Source organism: Xenopus tropicalis, chromosome 1 (genome assembly GCF_000004195.4).
Source record: "Xenopus tropicalis strain Nigerian chromosome 1, UCB_Xtro_10.0, whole genome shotgun sequence".
NCBI lineage: Eukaryota > Metazoa > Chordata > Amphibia > Anura > Pipidae > Xenopus > Xenopus tropicalis.
Window position 1 is genome coordinate 31763493 of NC_030677.2, and position 15432 is coordinate 31778924.

At 41.4% G+C, this 15432-nt stretch overlaps 1 protein-coding gene across 3 annotated transcripts; it reads left to right on the top strand.

Moving 5' to 3' along the window:
- The first annotated feature begins 5990 nt into the window (after positions 1-5990).
- zcchc4 (zinc finger CCHC-type containing 4) lies at positions 5991-14858 on the top strand. 3 transcript variants are annotated; one of them, NM_001008133.1, is made up of 14 exons: positions 5991-6045; positions 6321-6493; positions 7422-7540; positions 8186-8268; positions 8836-9111; positions 9429-9509; positions 10102-10174; positions 10825-10972; positions 11787-11884; positions 12004-12125; positions 13327-13402; positions 13856-13907; positions 14195-14339; positions 14433-14858. In NM_001008133.1, the coding sequence occupies exons 2-14, from the start codon at positions 6403-6405 to the stop codon at positions 14530-14532; spliced, it is 1464 nt and encodes a 487-aa protein (NP_001008134.1). In that variant the 5' UTR covers positions 5991-6045; positions 6321-6402; the 3' UTR covers positions 14533-14858. The 3 variants fall into 3 exon arrangements, with proteins under 3 accessions (NP_001008134.1, XP_012810057.2, XP_017945078.2); XM_012954603.3 differs by lacking the exon at positions 5991-6045 and adding an exon at positions 6094-6116; XM_018089589.2 differs by lacking the exon at positions 5991-6045 and adding an exon at positions 6127-6149.
- Positions 14859-15432: the final 574 nt, after the last annotated feature.

Sequence of the window (15432 nt, forward strand, 5' to 3'; positions counted from 1 at the left end):
TTAATCCTTCAGTTTGTGGATCTGTCCCGGACCCACCTAGATCCTAATTTCCTGAATCCTCCAACATATAAGCAAGGATAAAACCAATGTCTTGGGACCCAATGGTAGCTGACAATATATAATAGGGGTGAAATAAACCTTTCTGCTACCTGAGCAGGTTTTTAGTAGCTTAGTGTACAATTTGAGTATCATGCAAGCGCTTGTTGGGTCATTTTTCATCTAGAAATGCTATGCAAGTAGGGATGTACTCAATCCTGGATTGAATTTGGGATTGTATAGGTTTGAAATTTGAAACTGAGCGTTTTTCAGAAGTACTTAGCTGATTTCAAGTGCCTGGCTGAACCGAATCCTAACCCTTAAAATCAATAAGATCAAATTTGTCATTTCTTTCTACGGCCTGCAAATTGGGGATTGGATTTGGTTCTGGATTCGGCCAAATCCTTCATGAAAGCTTCAGGATTTGGTTGAATCGAAATAGTGGATTTGGAGCATCCCTACTTCCAAAGCGACAATTGCTTAGAAGTTTTCTGTTTGAAAGTTTTGTCTAGCCCTTAACTGCCTGTTATCGCCAAATTAGCCTGGCCCACAGGCTGCTGACTCTGCCCCCTCCCTCTGCAGCTTATGGTCCTGTATATGGGGTTGTCGGGAGGGCTTGTCTGACCCATATCTGCCAAAAAAATCTAGAAATCTATCAGGCAAGGACTGTATCAGTGGTGTGGACACTCTGATATGGGGTAGGGCTAGAGCCAATTGGTAATGTATACATTCACTCTAGGATTTATGTGAAAAGCTTTCACTGGCTTTTGAATTAGGCCATAGACTATAGTACTTAAACAAGAAAGTCTTCTGAAAGCATAAGCTTTTCTGTGCACAAATACATAAAAACCATTAAACTATGAAACCTATACATTTCTTTTAAAGCTTTGCCTCAGTGAGAGATATGTACATCATGTTATATTGTACTGTCCTTTGACGCCATTATTAATGGAAAAGATGCTGAAGCTGTAAATACATTTGTACTTGTAATGTACTGAAATAAATCAAATACATTGTGCACTACTCATGCCTTCAACTTGTGTGTGTTTTTCTGGCTCCTTTCTTCCAAGTGGAATGCTCTTCATAATAATTGCATGTTTTTTGGCAATGTTGAAAAACACTTCTGGTAAGGGGTATAGGCTTCAGGAGAGAAATAATTCACCGTTTCCAACAGTTGTTGCCATTCTTTAGGTTGTTTTGGGAAGTCTACTAACTGGTATCCTCCATTGTAATTCATTTTTATTTAAAATGTTTTTCATTTTGAAGCTACAGACCAGGATTAGTGCTGCTAAAACTCTCTCCTCTGCTCTCTCTCTTTGGAAGGTATCGCAGACACCAACTTGCATTTTGGCCAATCAGGAAGTTGACACTGGTTCTGTGCATGCCTTCCTTCTGCTTCATTTGCATTTTATTGATTGGATTGGCTGAATTTTGCCAGCCAATGTTATTTGTGTTTTTTTGTTTTTTTTAAACATTTTAATCTCAAGGTTCCTTGAGTAAAGGAAAATTGAATATAATTTAAATATAAATTAAATAGTGCACTTCCTTTCATTAAATTTTCCTTGAATGTTAGCTCCATTGAAATTCCTTTTCTCGATACAAAAGTTTATAAAGGCAATGACAGGTTACTTACTGATCTCTATGTTAAACCCACAGACCGGAACTTGTCACTACATTTCAATTCTTTTCATCCCCCTCCGTTAAAAAGAGCGTTACCGAAGTCTCAATTAAGTAGAGTTAAAAGGATAGTTTCCTCTGAGGAAAGGGTGGATGAAAGATTGAAAGAAATGTGTAACAAGTTCAAAGATAGGGGGTATCCAAGTGATCTGTTACAGAGACAGCTAGAAGAGGTTCAGACTCAAAATAGAGATGAGATGCTAGAGATGCAGCCAAAGAAGGCAGAAAAACATGTGACCTTTGTGACTCAATATAACACCTTGAGTAAACATGTTGCTCAAATTCTAAGGATACACTGGTCACTGGTTAGAGATAATTTGCCATATATAAAAGAGTTCGAGAGGCCCCCAGTCATTGCTTACAAGAAAGGGAGGAGTGTGGGTAACTATTTAGTAAGATCAGATTTGGGAACTAACAGTGTACAAAGAGATGATATGAGGAGGAAACAAGGCACTTTTCCATGTTACAATTGCAATTGCTGCTCAAATGTACAAGTAGGAGAGGGGATATATCACCCTAGAAAAGGTAATGCAATCAGGTTACGTGGGAGATTCTCGTGTTGCTCAACCTATGCAGTATATGTCATCAAATGCCCATGTGGGCTGGCATATGTTGGGCAAACGACGAGAACAGTTCGCGAACGGATAAGAGAACATAAGTCAGCAATTAACACAGGAAAAATAGATCAGGCTGTTGCAGGCCATTTTATTGAATGCGGACACAGAGTGAATCCGCTTAAATTTCAAGTTGTTGAAATAGTTGAGCCAAAGAGGAGAGGAGGAAATAGATTAAAAGAATTACTATATAGAGAGGCTTACTGGATACGTAAACTGGAAACATTAAGTCCTTTAGGGCTGAATAAAGAATATGACTTAAGACCAATCTTTAGATAAAAAAATATTTTCTCTTTCTCCCTTATTCTCCTCTTGTCCTGGCCTTTGTTTTTAATTTCATTTTCATGTTTTTTTAAAATTTATAAGGGTATTGTGTTGCAGTTCAACTAACACTTAAAGATACACATTGATCACTTAATTGTAACACATGAGTGTCTACTTAGCTCCACTGCTGTTTTATACATTGTTGTAATATAGGAACATCTCCACTAGAGGGTGCACAGGGGATAAAAAGGTGCTGTGTGTAATTGCCAATTAGCTTGATAAAAGGTCTTGTGACCTGAAACGTTGCTGCTATTGTTGTTTGCCCCAAAAAAATGTTGCAATAAAGGCATTTTAATCTACAAAGACAAGAGGTGCTGTTCCTGTTCTTCTGTAAAGGAAAGTTGAGACAGGTCTCGGAGTAGACTGAACAACTGCTGAACCAGGCATACTGTTTGTAAATGATGTGCAACCTAACTATATATATATATATATATATATATATATATATAATATATATATATATATATATATATATATATATAATCATTCGTAAGGGGTTAATATTCTGTGGAAAATGCAACTGTATCATCTTCATTTATGATTCGCACCATCAGGAGGAGTTAAGATGGATTTAGATTCACACCCTGAGCGTTACTTGCATAAATAGTGTTCTGTTCACACTTTGTTCTCGCACTTGATGCAAGCAGAATACTTCATTTCATGTGAGCGGAGCTGACAATTAGCTGCTTGAACGACTCCTGTAGAGAGGTCATACTGTATAATTCATTATGCACTGTTAGCTGGTGCTGTTGCTCTGAGACATCAGTAGCTTACCTAAGAATCAGGTTAATTGAGCCCAAAAGCCCATCACTGTACATTAAATACAACTAAAGCTTTCTCACCAGGAGGTAGGGCCACGGGCAAATACAAATTGTAGCTAACATTTTCAGGTGGAATTGCAGTGCTTCTAGTACTCTGCCTTAAAATTATGTTAGTGTGCTATACTGCTGAGCAATTTTGCTTCTATTGATTCAACCCTGGAATTGTTACCACACTCGGGGGGTTGCAGTTGCTCTGACAACTTGCACATGCTTAAGTAAAATAGGCAGGATAGACACAATGGCACTTGGCACAACTATATGGAAGTACCAGGAGCAACATTTACATCCATTTTAGCATGACTGTGTCTGTGTTCATTAATCTACCTCAGAGCTGTCCAACTGGCGGCCCATAGCCCTCCATCTGTCTGGCTGCTGTGACTGCTTACCTTTATAAACCTGTAAGCCCCTCCATTGTTCACACCTCAGATTCAGGCTGTGAGGCCCTGCAGTGTTCACATCTGTAAGACCTCAGACTGTAGGTGGCCACATTATTCACCTGGTCATACCTCAGACTGTAGGAGCAGCGCCAGCATTGCATCACTGTACATACTGCAGTACAACCTGTTTGTCTTGGAGTGGTGCCTGAACGGGTACTTGCATAGTTATGGTAGGTTTCCCTACGAAAAAATTATATATCCACAGCACATAGTTAAAGGGGTAGTTCAAACATGGAAATTAGTTTAAAAATACAGCTGCCCATCTGAAAAAAAGCAATACAGGCTCCCCCACACAAAAACTGCTCACCGCTCAAATCCTCTGGTACAGGTGCAACTCCCTCCCCTGGCGCTCAGGTGAAAAAACTCACGACCAGGGAGAACTCACTGCCATACTCTGGCTGCCCTATACTGCTTGTGTGAGCCATACTCTGCCTGCCCTACCCTGCCTGTGTGTGCCATATAATGCATGCTCTATGCTGCCTGTGTGTGCTATACTCTGCCTGCCCTACCCTGCCTGTGTGTGCCATACTCTGCCTGGCCTATGCTGCCTGTGTGTGTCATACTCTGCCTGCCCTATGCTGCCTGTGTGTGCCATACTCTGCCTGCCCTATACTGTCTGTGTGTGTCATACTCAGCCTGCCCTATACTGCCTGTGTGTGTCATACTCTGCCTGCCCTATGCTGCCTGTGTGTGCCATACTCTGCCTGCCCTATACTGCCTGTGTGTGCCATAGCTTGTCTGCCCTATACTACGCCCTATACTACTCCCTATACTACTTGTGTGTGCCATACTTTGGCTGCCCTATACTGCCTGTGTGTGCCATACTTTGGCTGCCCTATACTGCCTGTGTGTGCCATACTCTGGCTGCCCTATACTACCTGTGCATGTCATACTCTGCCTGCCCTATGCTGCCCTTTATGGGGTCCCTGGCTGAGAAAGCACCCAGGCCTCCCCTCAGTAATCTGGTCAAAAAAAAAAACAATAGAGACATTTAGCTTTAGTTCTAACTGTATCAATATCATATCCAGTCATGTACTGATAAGGAAGTCTGTCATTCTGGAGCCAAAATAGACCATCAGACTGCTGTGCCAGGCATGAGTGTTCAGTTGCTAGCTGAACTGAAATGGAGAGGTCTTAAACTCTCAGAACAAATGATCTCCCCAGCTATAGGCAATTGCCATCACTACTTATTGTCAATCCCACTATAGCCCTGTATAACACTTACTGGCCATTGGCACCACAAGTGAAAACTAGCAGTTTCCAGGTAACTGACAGCATTTCCTATACATTATCTACAAAAAAGCCTTTCTGTGCGTTTCTTGCCATAGTTTACTCAGAACCCTGGCTGTTATAGTCAAAATATAGCGCGCTTTTATTGCGTCACATCCAAACATCATCCAGGCAAATATCTAAAAAAAAAAAAAAAAAATTTAAATCCAATGATCTGCACAAGATGCAATGCTGCGCTGAACTGTAGGACTTTGTTACTGAGTACCACAATAACAACGTGATTACTGCAGAAAGCTCTTTGCCCTTAATAAATATGGTGGCTCATGTATTCAATGTGGTCACATGTAGAGGATGAAGGTATAAATACCACAAATACTGTATATATATATGTGCAGATTAATATAACACCGCACTATAATGATAAAATAGTCCAGCAAAACTAGGATCCACTCCTCCACTTAAACTCAGTACAAATCCTTCAAAGAAAAAAAATCAATCCTAGTACCACCTGATCATCTACAGCCAATCACACTGTTCCTTCTCCTACCAAGCTAGTCACAACAGAGCTGGATCGCGTTTTTAGCAAGCAAAGCAGGACTGATTCAATCTATATGCTTAAAACCAAATGTTTATTAACCACATAAAATGGCCATTTAATGTAGTTAATAAACATTTGGTTTTAAACATATAAATTGAATCAGTCCTGATTTGCTTGCTAAAAACACGATCCAACTCCCCCCTCCCACCTCCCTGCTCTGTTGTGAGGAGAAGGAACAGCGTGATTGGCTGTAGGAGAGGGAACAGTGTGATTGGGTGTAGGAGAAGGAACAATGTGATTGGCTGTAGGTGATCACATGGTACTAGGAATCCCCAGGACAGGAAGAAGAACTGAGCTGCTGCATGGAGGTGAAAGTTACTGCAGACAGAACTAAACAGTGGAGAAGGATGATGTGCATGCAAGTTTGGACACACTATAAGTAGAATTGAAGTGTTATTGTGCTCTCCTGTCGGTACACTCTTCACTAGCAGCATTTAACTGTTTAGGTGCTGGAGGGTGGAGGGGGTAGGCACATTGCTGCAAACTAACTGTGACATGCACATGTAGAACATACACTTTGTATGTAGGATTTATTATTTATTATTAGTTTTGAACCATTGTGGTCTCTATATTTTACTTGCAGAGTGCCCTGGAACAAGGATTGATTTTTTGTATAAGCGCACCTATGCAGGACGTGTAGAGGATGAGACTGGCTTAGCGCTCTCATGGAGGGAGCAGAGGGAAGCGACTCCTGTGATGGGATCCAGGTTTTACTCAGCCGCGAAGTAATCGACGCAGCTCCCCAGTGCCCTCATGGTGAGAGCCGCTGCCTGTAGCGGGAACCCCTCAAATTAGATGCGTCATGGCCGCCCCCTCACTCTCCTGCTCTTTCTTAACATACCAGAGAAGTTCAGTGCTGTGCCTGCCATTGATTGTACTAGCAGTTAGTAACAAACACACAGCTGTCTTACACTATGCCCTTTGGTAACACGATTGTTAAATATGTTTGCTAAATGTGTAGCATGTTTAGTAGTGTACTACAACTTTCAACATCCAACTGGCAGCCAAATGCTTTCAGGGGAATGCCTGATGTGTTTGTTTAACCATAGCTTCTGACATCCCTGGGCTCCATTATTTCCTCCCTCAGATTAAAGCCCCATCCGTCCTGCTATGACTGGAGCCCCATGGAACTCCAACCCTGGTAGTCAAGCATACAAAAGGGGAAATATACATGTAAATAAAGGGTCACAAACAAAATAAAGAACACCTTGTTTTAGACTGGTAATCTGTGGATTCTGGAAAATGCTGTAAGGCGCCAGAGACCCGTGGGGGGATGTTTAGAGCCTCTGTGCACTTGAAATGCCTCAGATGTAATAATTTTATTTGTTGCAACATACATTAGGGGCTTCATAGCCCAGTGTATTTTCAGTATCGACAGGTGCACTCTTGTTTTCTGACAGTGTCCATGGGTCATAAGAGTTATCCCTTTTGTCAAATGGTCCTTTAAGAAAGCGACTGACATGATTAAATTTACTATTGTAATAAGCCTGGATTGCCCACAATGAACATAAGTATTGAGGAGTGAGTGAGGAATCCCTGGCATAGATTAATGAGTATCTCTCTCACGTGTCTGTGCACCTGGCTGGGGCTAATTTTGCACTTGTGTAGAACCCTAATGATCCATATACATAAAGCTCAGACAGGACCCTGTGCCTAAATGCTTGATTCTCGGCTGTCTCCCTAGGTCCCACCCTGCTGTTTGTGAAGGTCTCTCAAGGCAAGGAACAGGGACGAAGATTTTATGCGTGTTCAGCCTGCCGAGACAGGAAGGACTGTCACTTCTTTCAGTGGGAAGATGATAAGGTACCAGTGTCATGACTAACTGCCATGCCTATGTCTCTACTAACCTTTTTCTCACCTGAATTACAATGTCACTGTGTGTGGCTGATAATTCCTGCCTGCTGGGCAAGTGAACATTACAGAAGGTGTAATTCACAAGCACAATGTGCTTTTCAGCCAGACATTAATAAGGCTGTATCAGTAGCTTGAGCACAGAAGAATTCATTGCCAGTTCATTAACTACAGATGAAAATCTAGGAGCTGCCTGGCTGCAATAATTCCACAGAAACAGAATATTGCCAGTGGTAAATGATATACAAAGTATTCTCCTGACCCAGAACTACATTCTGTAAAGAAATGTGTAAAGGTATCATATCTGTCCCTGTTGGTTGAAATAAATGTGCGTGTCCCACCGTATAAAACTTCACAAAATGAATCAGCATGGTGTTTTCCAGAAAGCTGCACAGTTAGGACTATGGGTTTGGTAACAATTCATATAGTGGAAATGCCGCCCAGCAGAGGAATCGGAGATGCACTTGCTCAATAATAAACTGCAAACTTATAAATAGTTCATTCTCTACGGATGTATGTTAAATATTCTGCTGCACTGTAGCTTGTACAATATAATTGATCACTTCCACTAACAACAGGAGAAATGTTGATTTTCAGGTTTCACAGGCTAGACTTGCGGCTAGAGAAGAATACAACAAAAGCCACCAACCCCCTATGACGCATGCTCAGTACGTTGGAAGGTAAAACTGCTAAATCATTTACTCTGACACCAGTGAAGTTTATTTTAGTGTGGGTACCATGGGGTTCTAGTGTTTGAATCCTATCCATCTGGTTAATAGTAATGTGAGTTGTAGTTATGGTAATGACCTTATGATGAGACCACACATACTGGGAATGCTGCTATTATTTTTGGGGCCACAGCAGCTTAATTAGTGCTTTAGGCTGTTAGCAAGCCAAATATCAGTGCTCCTTAGGCACTAAGGCTAATGCACTCCCCTGCGCTATGCTGTGTCTCTGCACAGACAGGTATGTCGGCCTGCTGATGGCAAGTACAGGTGCAGGCTGCATCTAGGAAGGAGGCTGGGGGTGCATTGCAATCCTTATCTGGCCCACCTTTACCCTTGAGTAGGGATCTACCATTGCCATTAGGGGGTGACTAAAGTGGAAGCATTTGCTGAATAAATGAAAGTTAGAGTGAAATTTAAGATACTAAGTGAGGACATGCATTTGCCAAAATGATGCCAGCATAACATAATTCTTGAATGGCAGTGAGCTCGCAGGCATAGCATTCACTTGTTTTTTTATAGGTTTCAGGAATTCACTGAGTTACCACTGGCAAAAAGAAAGTTTTGTAGTGACTGCCAACAACTTCTCCTGCCGACAAATTGGGAGAGCCATTCAGGGCATCGTGTGCTTGGTGACATCTCTCTGTCTCAGCTCAAGAGACCCAGCCAGTTGTTACATCCCTTGGAGAACAAGAAGGCCAATGCCCAATACCTGTTTGCTGAGAGAAGCTGTACATTCCTCATGGATACTATTATTGCTTTAGGATTCAGACGGGTGCTGTGTGTTGGCACTCCCAGGTACATGCCAGTCTCATATTAACCCTTGATATCAAGTAGGACTTGGGATCAGAACGTGCCTGTTGGGGTATGTTGGGAATTGTAGCACCATGAGAGCAGGGAATAAATAGCGAGACATATAAGTAAACTTTATCTTTCTATTTAACAGCACTCCACTCAGTACCTTTTGAGACCATTGCTATGGTGTCTGTATAGCTCAGAGACAAAACATCCTGTGTGCCATTGGCCTTATTGCAGAACTCCTCTCTAGAAACCAGTCAGTGTATCGGAATTCCCCCTGATTATATTTATACTTAATGTATTTCCTTACATTTCAGGCTACATGAGCTCATCAAACTGCGAGCATGCGAGGGGGCCACACCACCAATAAAGAGCCTTTTGCTCGACATTGACTTTAGGTACGTAGCAAAATGATTGCGCTTGTTAGAAGTGAGCATTGTACAGTATCGGCCTCTTGTTTATGGCTTAGAATGCTGAAACAGTAGTACAGAACAGGTTATAGCACAAAATTCATATCTATAGGAATGCTTGGAGTTCTGGGACAGTCCATTTAACATGAGGTTTAACATTCAGCATTAAAATAGAAGCAAAATACAGTACAATTTGATGCTGTTGATAAAGGTGCTTGCACCTAAAATGTTCCTTGCACCTTGTGGCGGATGCCAGTGCAGCAGTTCAGCTTGCTTGGGATTAACACCGGCCTTGAGCTACTGCTAACGCCAGGGCTTCCCACAGTGGGCTATACCAACACGCAGCTGTAGTTCCCACAATAATGCTGGAATTCTGGGGGAAAATGCTGCAAATAAATACAATTTTTACTCCTTTAATTCTCTGCATTCTGCTAGTGTGCACTCTGCTCAGACCGGCTCAAGTTATTTCTGAGTGGCGGTGTACAGTTGCCTGTTGCAACTTGTTGGTCTTTAGTGTGTCTGTGCAGCTTTACCTTCAGTGCCACAGTGTCATACTTCTGAATGTGCTCATATTTTGTAGGTATTCTCAGTTTTACTGGGAGGAGGAGTTCTGCCATTACAATATGTTCAACCATCATTTCTTTGGTGGTGAGGTAAGAATATTTCATTTATTTTATTAAACATTCAAGTGAAAAAGATACTTATTCTGAACTTGCTGGTTTCCAGTGGTAAATACATTTAAAGAATAAGTAAACCTTTTTTTTTTTTCTATGAATAAAATTACTCTAAACAGCCTCGAGAATTACCTACCTTTGTCCCAGCATTTTCTCTGACCTGGTTCCTCAGTCAGAAGGTATTCTTTTTCTTTGCTTCCTTGTGCAGAGTGAAGCCCCGCCCCCACTTCCTGTTCAGGTCTCTCATCAAAAAAAAAAAAACCTGGCTACTGTCTCCTGCTGCCTCCAGGCATGTGCAGAAGGCTCTTCACTCTGACAACCTTGTCCAATCGAAGAGAGAACTGAACAGGTAGTGGAGGCGGGGCTTCACTCTGCACAAGGAAGCAAAGAAAAAGAATACCTTCTGACTGAGGAAACAGGTCAGACAGAATGCTGGGACAAAGGTAGGTAATTCGGGAGGCTGTTTAGAGAAATTTTACTCATAGAAAAAAAAAAGGTTTACTTATTCTTTAATGCTTTACTGTCCCTGTTGGGACAAAACACGAAATAACTTTAGTTCTGCCATTACTAGCAGAGCAGAGTCAGAGTGACTGCTAGTAAGGCTCTGTGCTCCAAATCTAATGTTCCAGGCAGCAAAGATGGTTTGTCAGAAGTTCCTTCAGGAAGAAGATGGTAAAGGTGCCCTCTTAGTGACTGACCCTCCATTCGGTGGACTAGTGGAACCTTTGGCTTTTAGCTTCAAAAGATTAAGGGAGATGTGGAAAACAACTAATCCAGGTAATTTTATATTACATGTGCAATTCCTCTGTAATGTAACTGGTGCCATAGGGAAAAGCCACCACCAAGAGTCTGGTCAGTGAAGCTCTGCCCTTCACGTCATGGTCTGCTCTGTGTTCACAAGCCGAGGCAGAGACAGACCCCTGTGTGTGGATGTGCAATTTGCTTCTTTTCTCCTTTGCTGTAGCCAGTAGTGGGAGGAGCCATGTATGATCTGGAGGTTTTGGTCACTTGTAAGAAATCATAGCAATATTGGCAGTCTGTTCATACATTGTACCTTCTGTTTAAAGGGAATGGAAGCTATTTTTTGTTGAATATTGCATAATATGGGTATATGCTTTGCTGGACATAGTCATCTCTCTCTCTGTAGGTTTGGGGCAAATATAAGGGGTTATTCCTACTGACTTTGGCCTCATATTTTTGTGATAGACAACTTTTATGTAATTATACCACAATTTTATCAGACACCTCCCTGATGCTGCCAGCCCAAACCCTTTGCTGTAAGGGGATTAACTCTCTACATGAAAGAAACGAACAATGGAGTTTTGTGCATAGCTGAGTCTATAACACCTACATTCTTAATACTGTTTAAATTTGTCTTGTGTTTGATTACTGTCCTACCCTTCAGCCAGGACAGTGGCATTGCAATATTTGGATGGCTCCTGTAGTGGGTAAGTGGAGCCAATAGCTAGTTAGTGTGCTGCTTATACAGCAACCACATGGCAATAGGCTTTATTTTGGCTTTTCCAACACCTCAGTACTTGTAGAAACAAACTTTGCACAGTTACATATGACACATTCTTATTTATTTCAGAAAATGAGAGCAATTTACCCATATTGTGGATGTTTCCATACTTTTTTGAATCCCGTATCCTTCAGTGTTTCCCAGACTTCACTATGCTGGATTATCAGGTACTCACTTATTCGGATACCAGTTGTTGGTCTCCTGGTTACAAATCTGTTGCTTAATGTAGACTTTACCTGGTGTTTATATTTTATTGTTGCATTTGAAAACACATTTCTACTTTTAGGTGGATTATGATAACCATGCCCTATACAAGCATGGGAAAACTGGAAGGAAACAGTCGCCCGTTCGCATTTTCACGGATCTTCCCCCAGACAAAATTGTCCTCCCAGCAATTGAAGGATATAGGTATGGAATGCAGCCTGCTTACATTTCATGTGATCAGATGACTCTGACGTTGCACACATACACATATTAAGGGGCTTGACTGCAAAGCAAGAAAGGGTGAATGTAATTAACCTACATAGAATGAAATCTACAGGTGGCTGCAAAATATAAGGAACATTTCTGTTAATGGAAGAACACTGAAACCAGGAGTTTCTACACAGCTGAGCTTCCATGAGTGTGGTTAAACAATACGCACCCCGCCCAATGCTTGAGGTCAGATGTCAATAATCTGATCATAGTCTAACTGGCCAGTATATTTGCTACCATGGCTTAAGGCAGGGATCCCCAACCTTTTTACAGGTGTGCCACACTCAGATGTAAAGTGTTGGTGAGCCACACAAGCATGAAAAAGTTTTTTGGTGATGCCAAATAAGGGCTGTGATTGGTTATTTGGTTGCCCCATGTGGATTCCTGGCCTGCAGGGGGCTCTCCTTGGAGTAAAACTGTGTCTCTGTGATTCTATAACTCGCCTTTATGTCAGAAATGTAAAAATGGCACCTACTTTGAGGTCACTGGGAGCAACATCCATGTGGTGAGAAACATGTTGAGCCACTGGTTGGGGATCACTGGCTTAAGGAAGAGAACTCCCTTTAACATGCGGTATCGTAATATTCCTCCTACTATGTGTAAAAAGTTGAATAGTGCAGTGCTGTAAGATACTGTTAGTATTGAAGCGTTAGACAAAGGCAGAGTTATCAGAGCTCAGAGCCAATGTGGAGAGAGGGGCATTCTAGACATTGTTCAACATGCAAGGGAAACCAGATCATTCTAAATGAATTGACTGTGGGTAACAATGCAGAACATGAACAGGTAATGCCATCAAATACAGCTCACAGAGAGGAACACTATGGCTGTATTGCAGTTTATAAAGAAGTGTGTCAGGTCATGCCGTGGGGTTTGTGAGCCCAGTACTGCTGGAATGAATGCTTCTCCTGTGCGCCTGGTGACACGTAATACAGAATCTAATATTGGAGTTTGTTTTGGATATGTTAGTCGGCTAGTGTCCCTAGATCTCTAAGTTGCCCAGCAGATGGGACCCAAATATGTTCACATTTAAGTGATAGTGCCTCTTTGGTGCTTTTATGTAAGAATAGAATTTCTATTTCTTTGTGTAGCTTGTTATTTATTGTGTCTGTATTATTCCCTGCTTGTATCACTTCAGGTTCTGCTCCGTGTGCGAGAGATTTGTGTGTTCAGGGAACAAGCACTGCAATATCTGCAATTGCTGCACGTCTAAGGTAACAGGTTAATTATTTGCACATCCCTAGATTCTATACGAATCCTCTCCATAGCATTTGGCAGGGTTTGCATTTCTTCTGTGTTAAGGTGGCCATACATGTTCAGATTTCAATTGTACATTTAAATGCAACATTCAGACTGATATTGTAGGATAAAGCCCTAAAAATAACAAATGGGAGGATGTTCTGAACATGAAATAGTTGGCAGACACCAATCATAAGAAAGTGACTTCCATTGTAGGTCCCTATAACCATGATATTGTGGATATTCCTTTCTCTGTTTATTATCTCTGTATTGGAACCAGTTATTCTTTGTCTAGTGCACTTGTAAAAGTACCGTCTACTCTGTGGTGCTACCAATAAGCATAGTATAGCATATAGTTTTATTGTACTATGTCCCTTTCAAGATAAGGAATATGAGCTGTAGCTGATTGTGACTGTCTCACCCTACAGGATGGCAGGCCATGGAAGCACTGTACCCAATGCAACAAGTGTGTGAAGCCATGTAAGTAATAGTATTCTGGACTTTGGCTTCGGCCTAATTCCCTTCAGAATGTTTCACATGTCAAAACTTGCCAGGCAGGCAGTGCAGTGTATGTGACAAAGATAATCAATATAAGCAATGATGCCTAAGCTCTGATCGGTTCCTTTGTTGTCTATAAACCACCATATTTAATTTGTATAAATGAGAGAGATGTAACTAAATTACCAAAATCATAATAAGGCATAAAGAACCCCCATGTTGCACCAGTTCAGGAGCCCATTTAACTCCTCCTAATGTTTCGTGCTTAGCTTGGACTCACTGCAGTGCCTGTAACCACTGTGCTCTGCCCGACCACCCATGTGGCACTGCTGGGCGCGGCTGCTTTCTGTGCGGAGGAAAGGATCACAAACGCAGGGGCTGCCCTCACCAGTCTGTCTCTGCACATGGCAAAAGGTGAGTTGCAAGGGTTACTATATAGCTGATAAATACATATGAGATCACAGACATTATTTATATCCAACTGTGCATTCAATCTATTTTTTTAAGGATGGAAAATCTCAAGCAAAAGAATATTAAGGGAAGTATGAAAAAGCAACCCATTGCAGCAACCAGTAAGAAGAGAAAGAGAAAAAGGAACAATCCCTGATAACTACTCTGCCAGTATTTAACATGAGAGGGTCATTGATGGACAGGCAACTGCCACACACACATGGATCTTTCCTGCAAAGCAACAGTGACTCCGAGCTCTGGACTGATACCGCCCCATCCTGCTCGGCTAAGTACACTAATTAAGATTGCAAATTGTAGGTGTACAAACACAATCTTCGTTTGCCCAATCCAATGTCTTTGGGGCCGCGAGGCTAATTAACGTAGGCAAGATGGTTATAGTATCGCTATGTTGCAGGGTGCAATGTATGATATTCTACATTATTTATTTGCATACAGATTTGCCAATAAACTTATTTTACTACATTTTGCCTATTTCTTTAAAGCATAACCTTCTCATGAAAATGGAATTGCGCTTTGTGGCAGGGGCCTCATCCCAACTTCGTACTGAAACTCCTAACACTTAAAGGAACAGTAACACCAAAAAATGAAAGTGTATAAAAGTAGAAGAGTAGAATATAATGTACTGCTGCCCTGCACTGGTACAACTGGTGTGTTTGCCCCATAAATTTACATAAACAAAGTTAGCCACATAGGCAGCAATTCAAAGGAGAAAATGCACATAGCAGATAACCTCTGTACAATACAATAGTGTTTATCCATTATCTGCTATGTAACCTGTGCCTTTTCTCCTTTTTTCAGCTTGAATGGCTGCCCCAGTGGCTACACAGCAACTTATTTATAGCTATAATAGGGTTTCTGTAGCAAACACACAACACCAGGGCAACAGTACATTAGATTTTAATTACTTTAAAAACTTTCATTTTTTGGTGTTACTGTTCCTTTAAGTATGCACTTGCCTATCTAATTTATATTCTCTATATCCCTGTTTGTGTTTATGCTTTGTAAAGCACTGGGTTCATTTTTGGTTCTATGTAAG

What these genes read in the sequence shown, in the direction of transcription:
- zcchc4 (NM_001008133.1), top strand. Translation starts at nt 6,403, where the DNA reads ATGGAGGGAGCAGAGGGAAGCGACTCCTGTGATGGGATCCAGGTTTTA. An exon ending in AGCTCCCCAGTGCCCTCATG is followed by an intron (nt 6,494 to 7,421) that starts GTGAGAGCCGCT and finishes CTGTCTCCCTAG; the next exon opens with GTCCCACCCTGCTGTTTGTG. An exon ending in GTGGAAAACAACTAATCCAG is followed by an intron (nt 10,973 to 11,786) that starts GTAATTTTATAT and finishes TATTTATTTCAG; the next exon opens with AAAATGAGAGCAATTTACCC.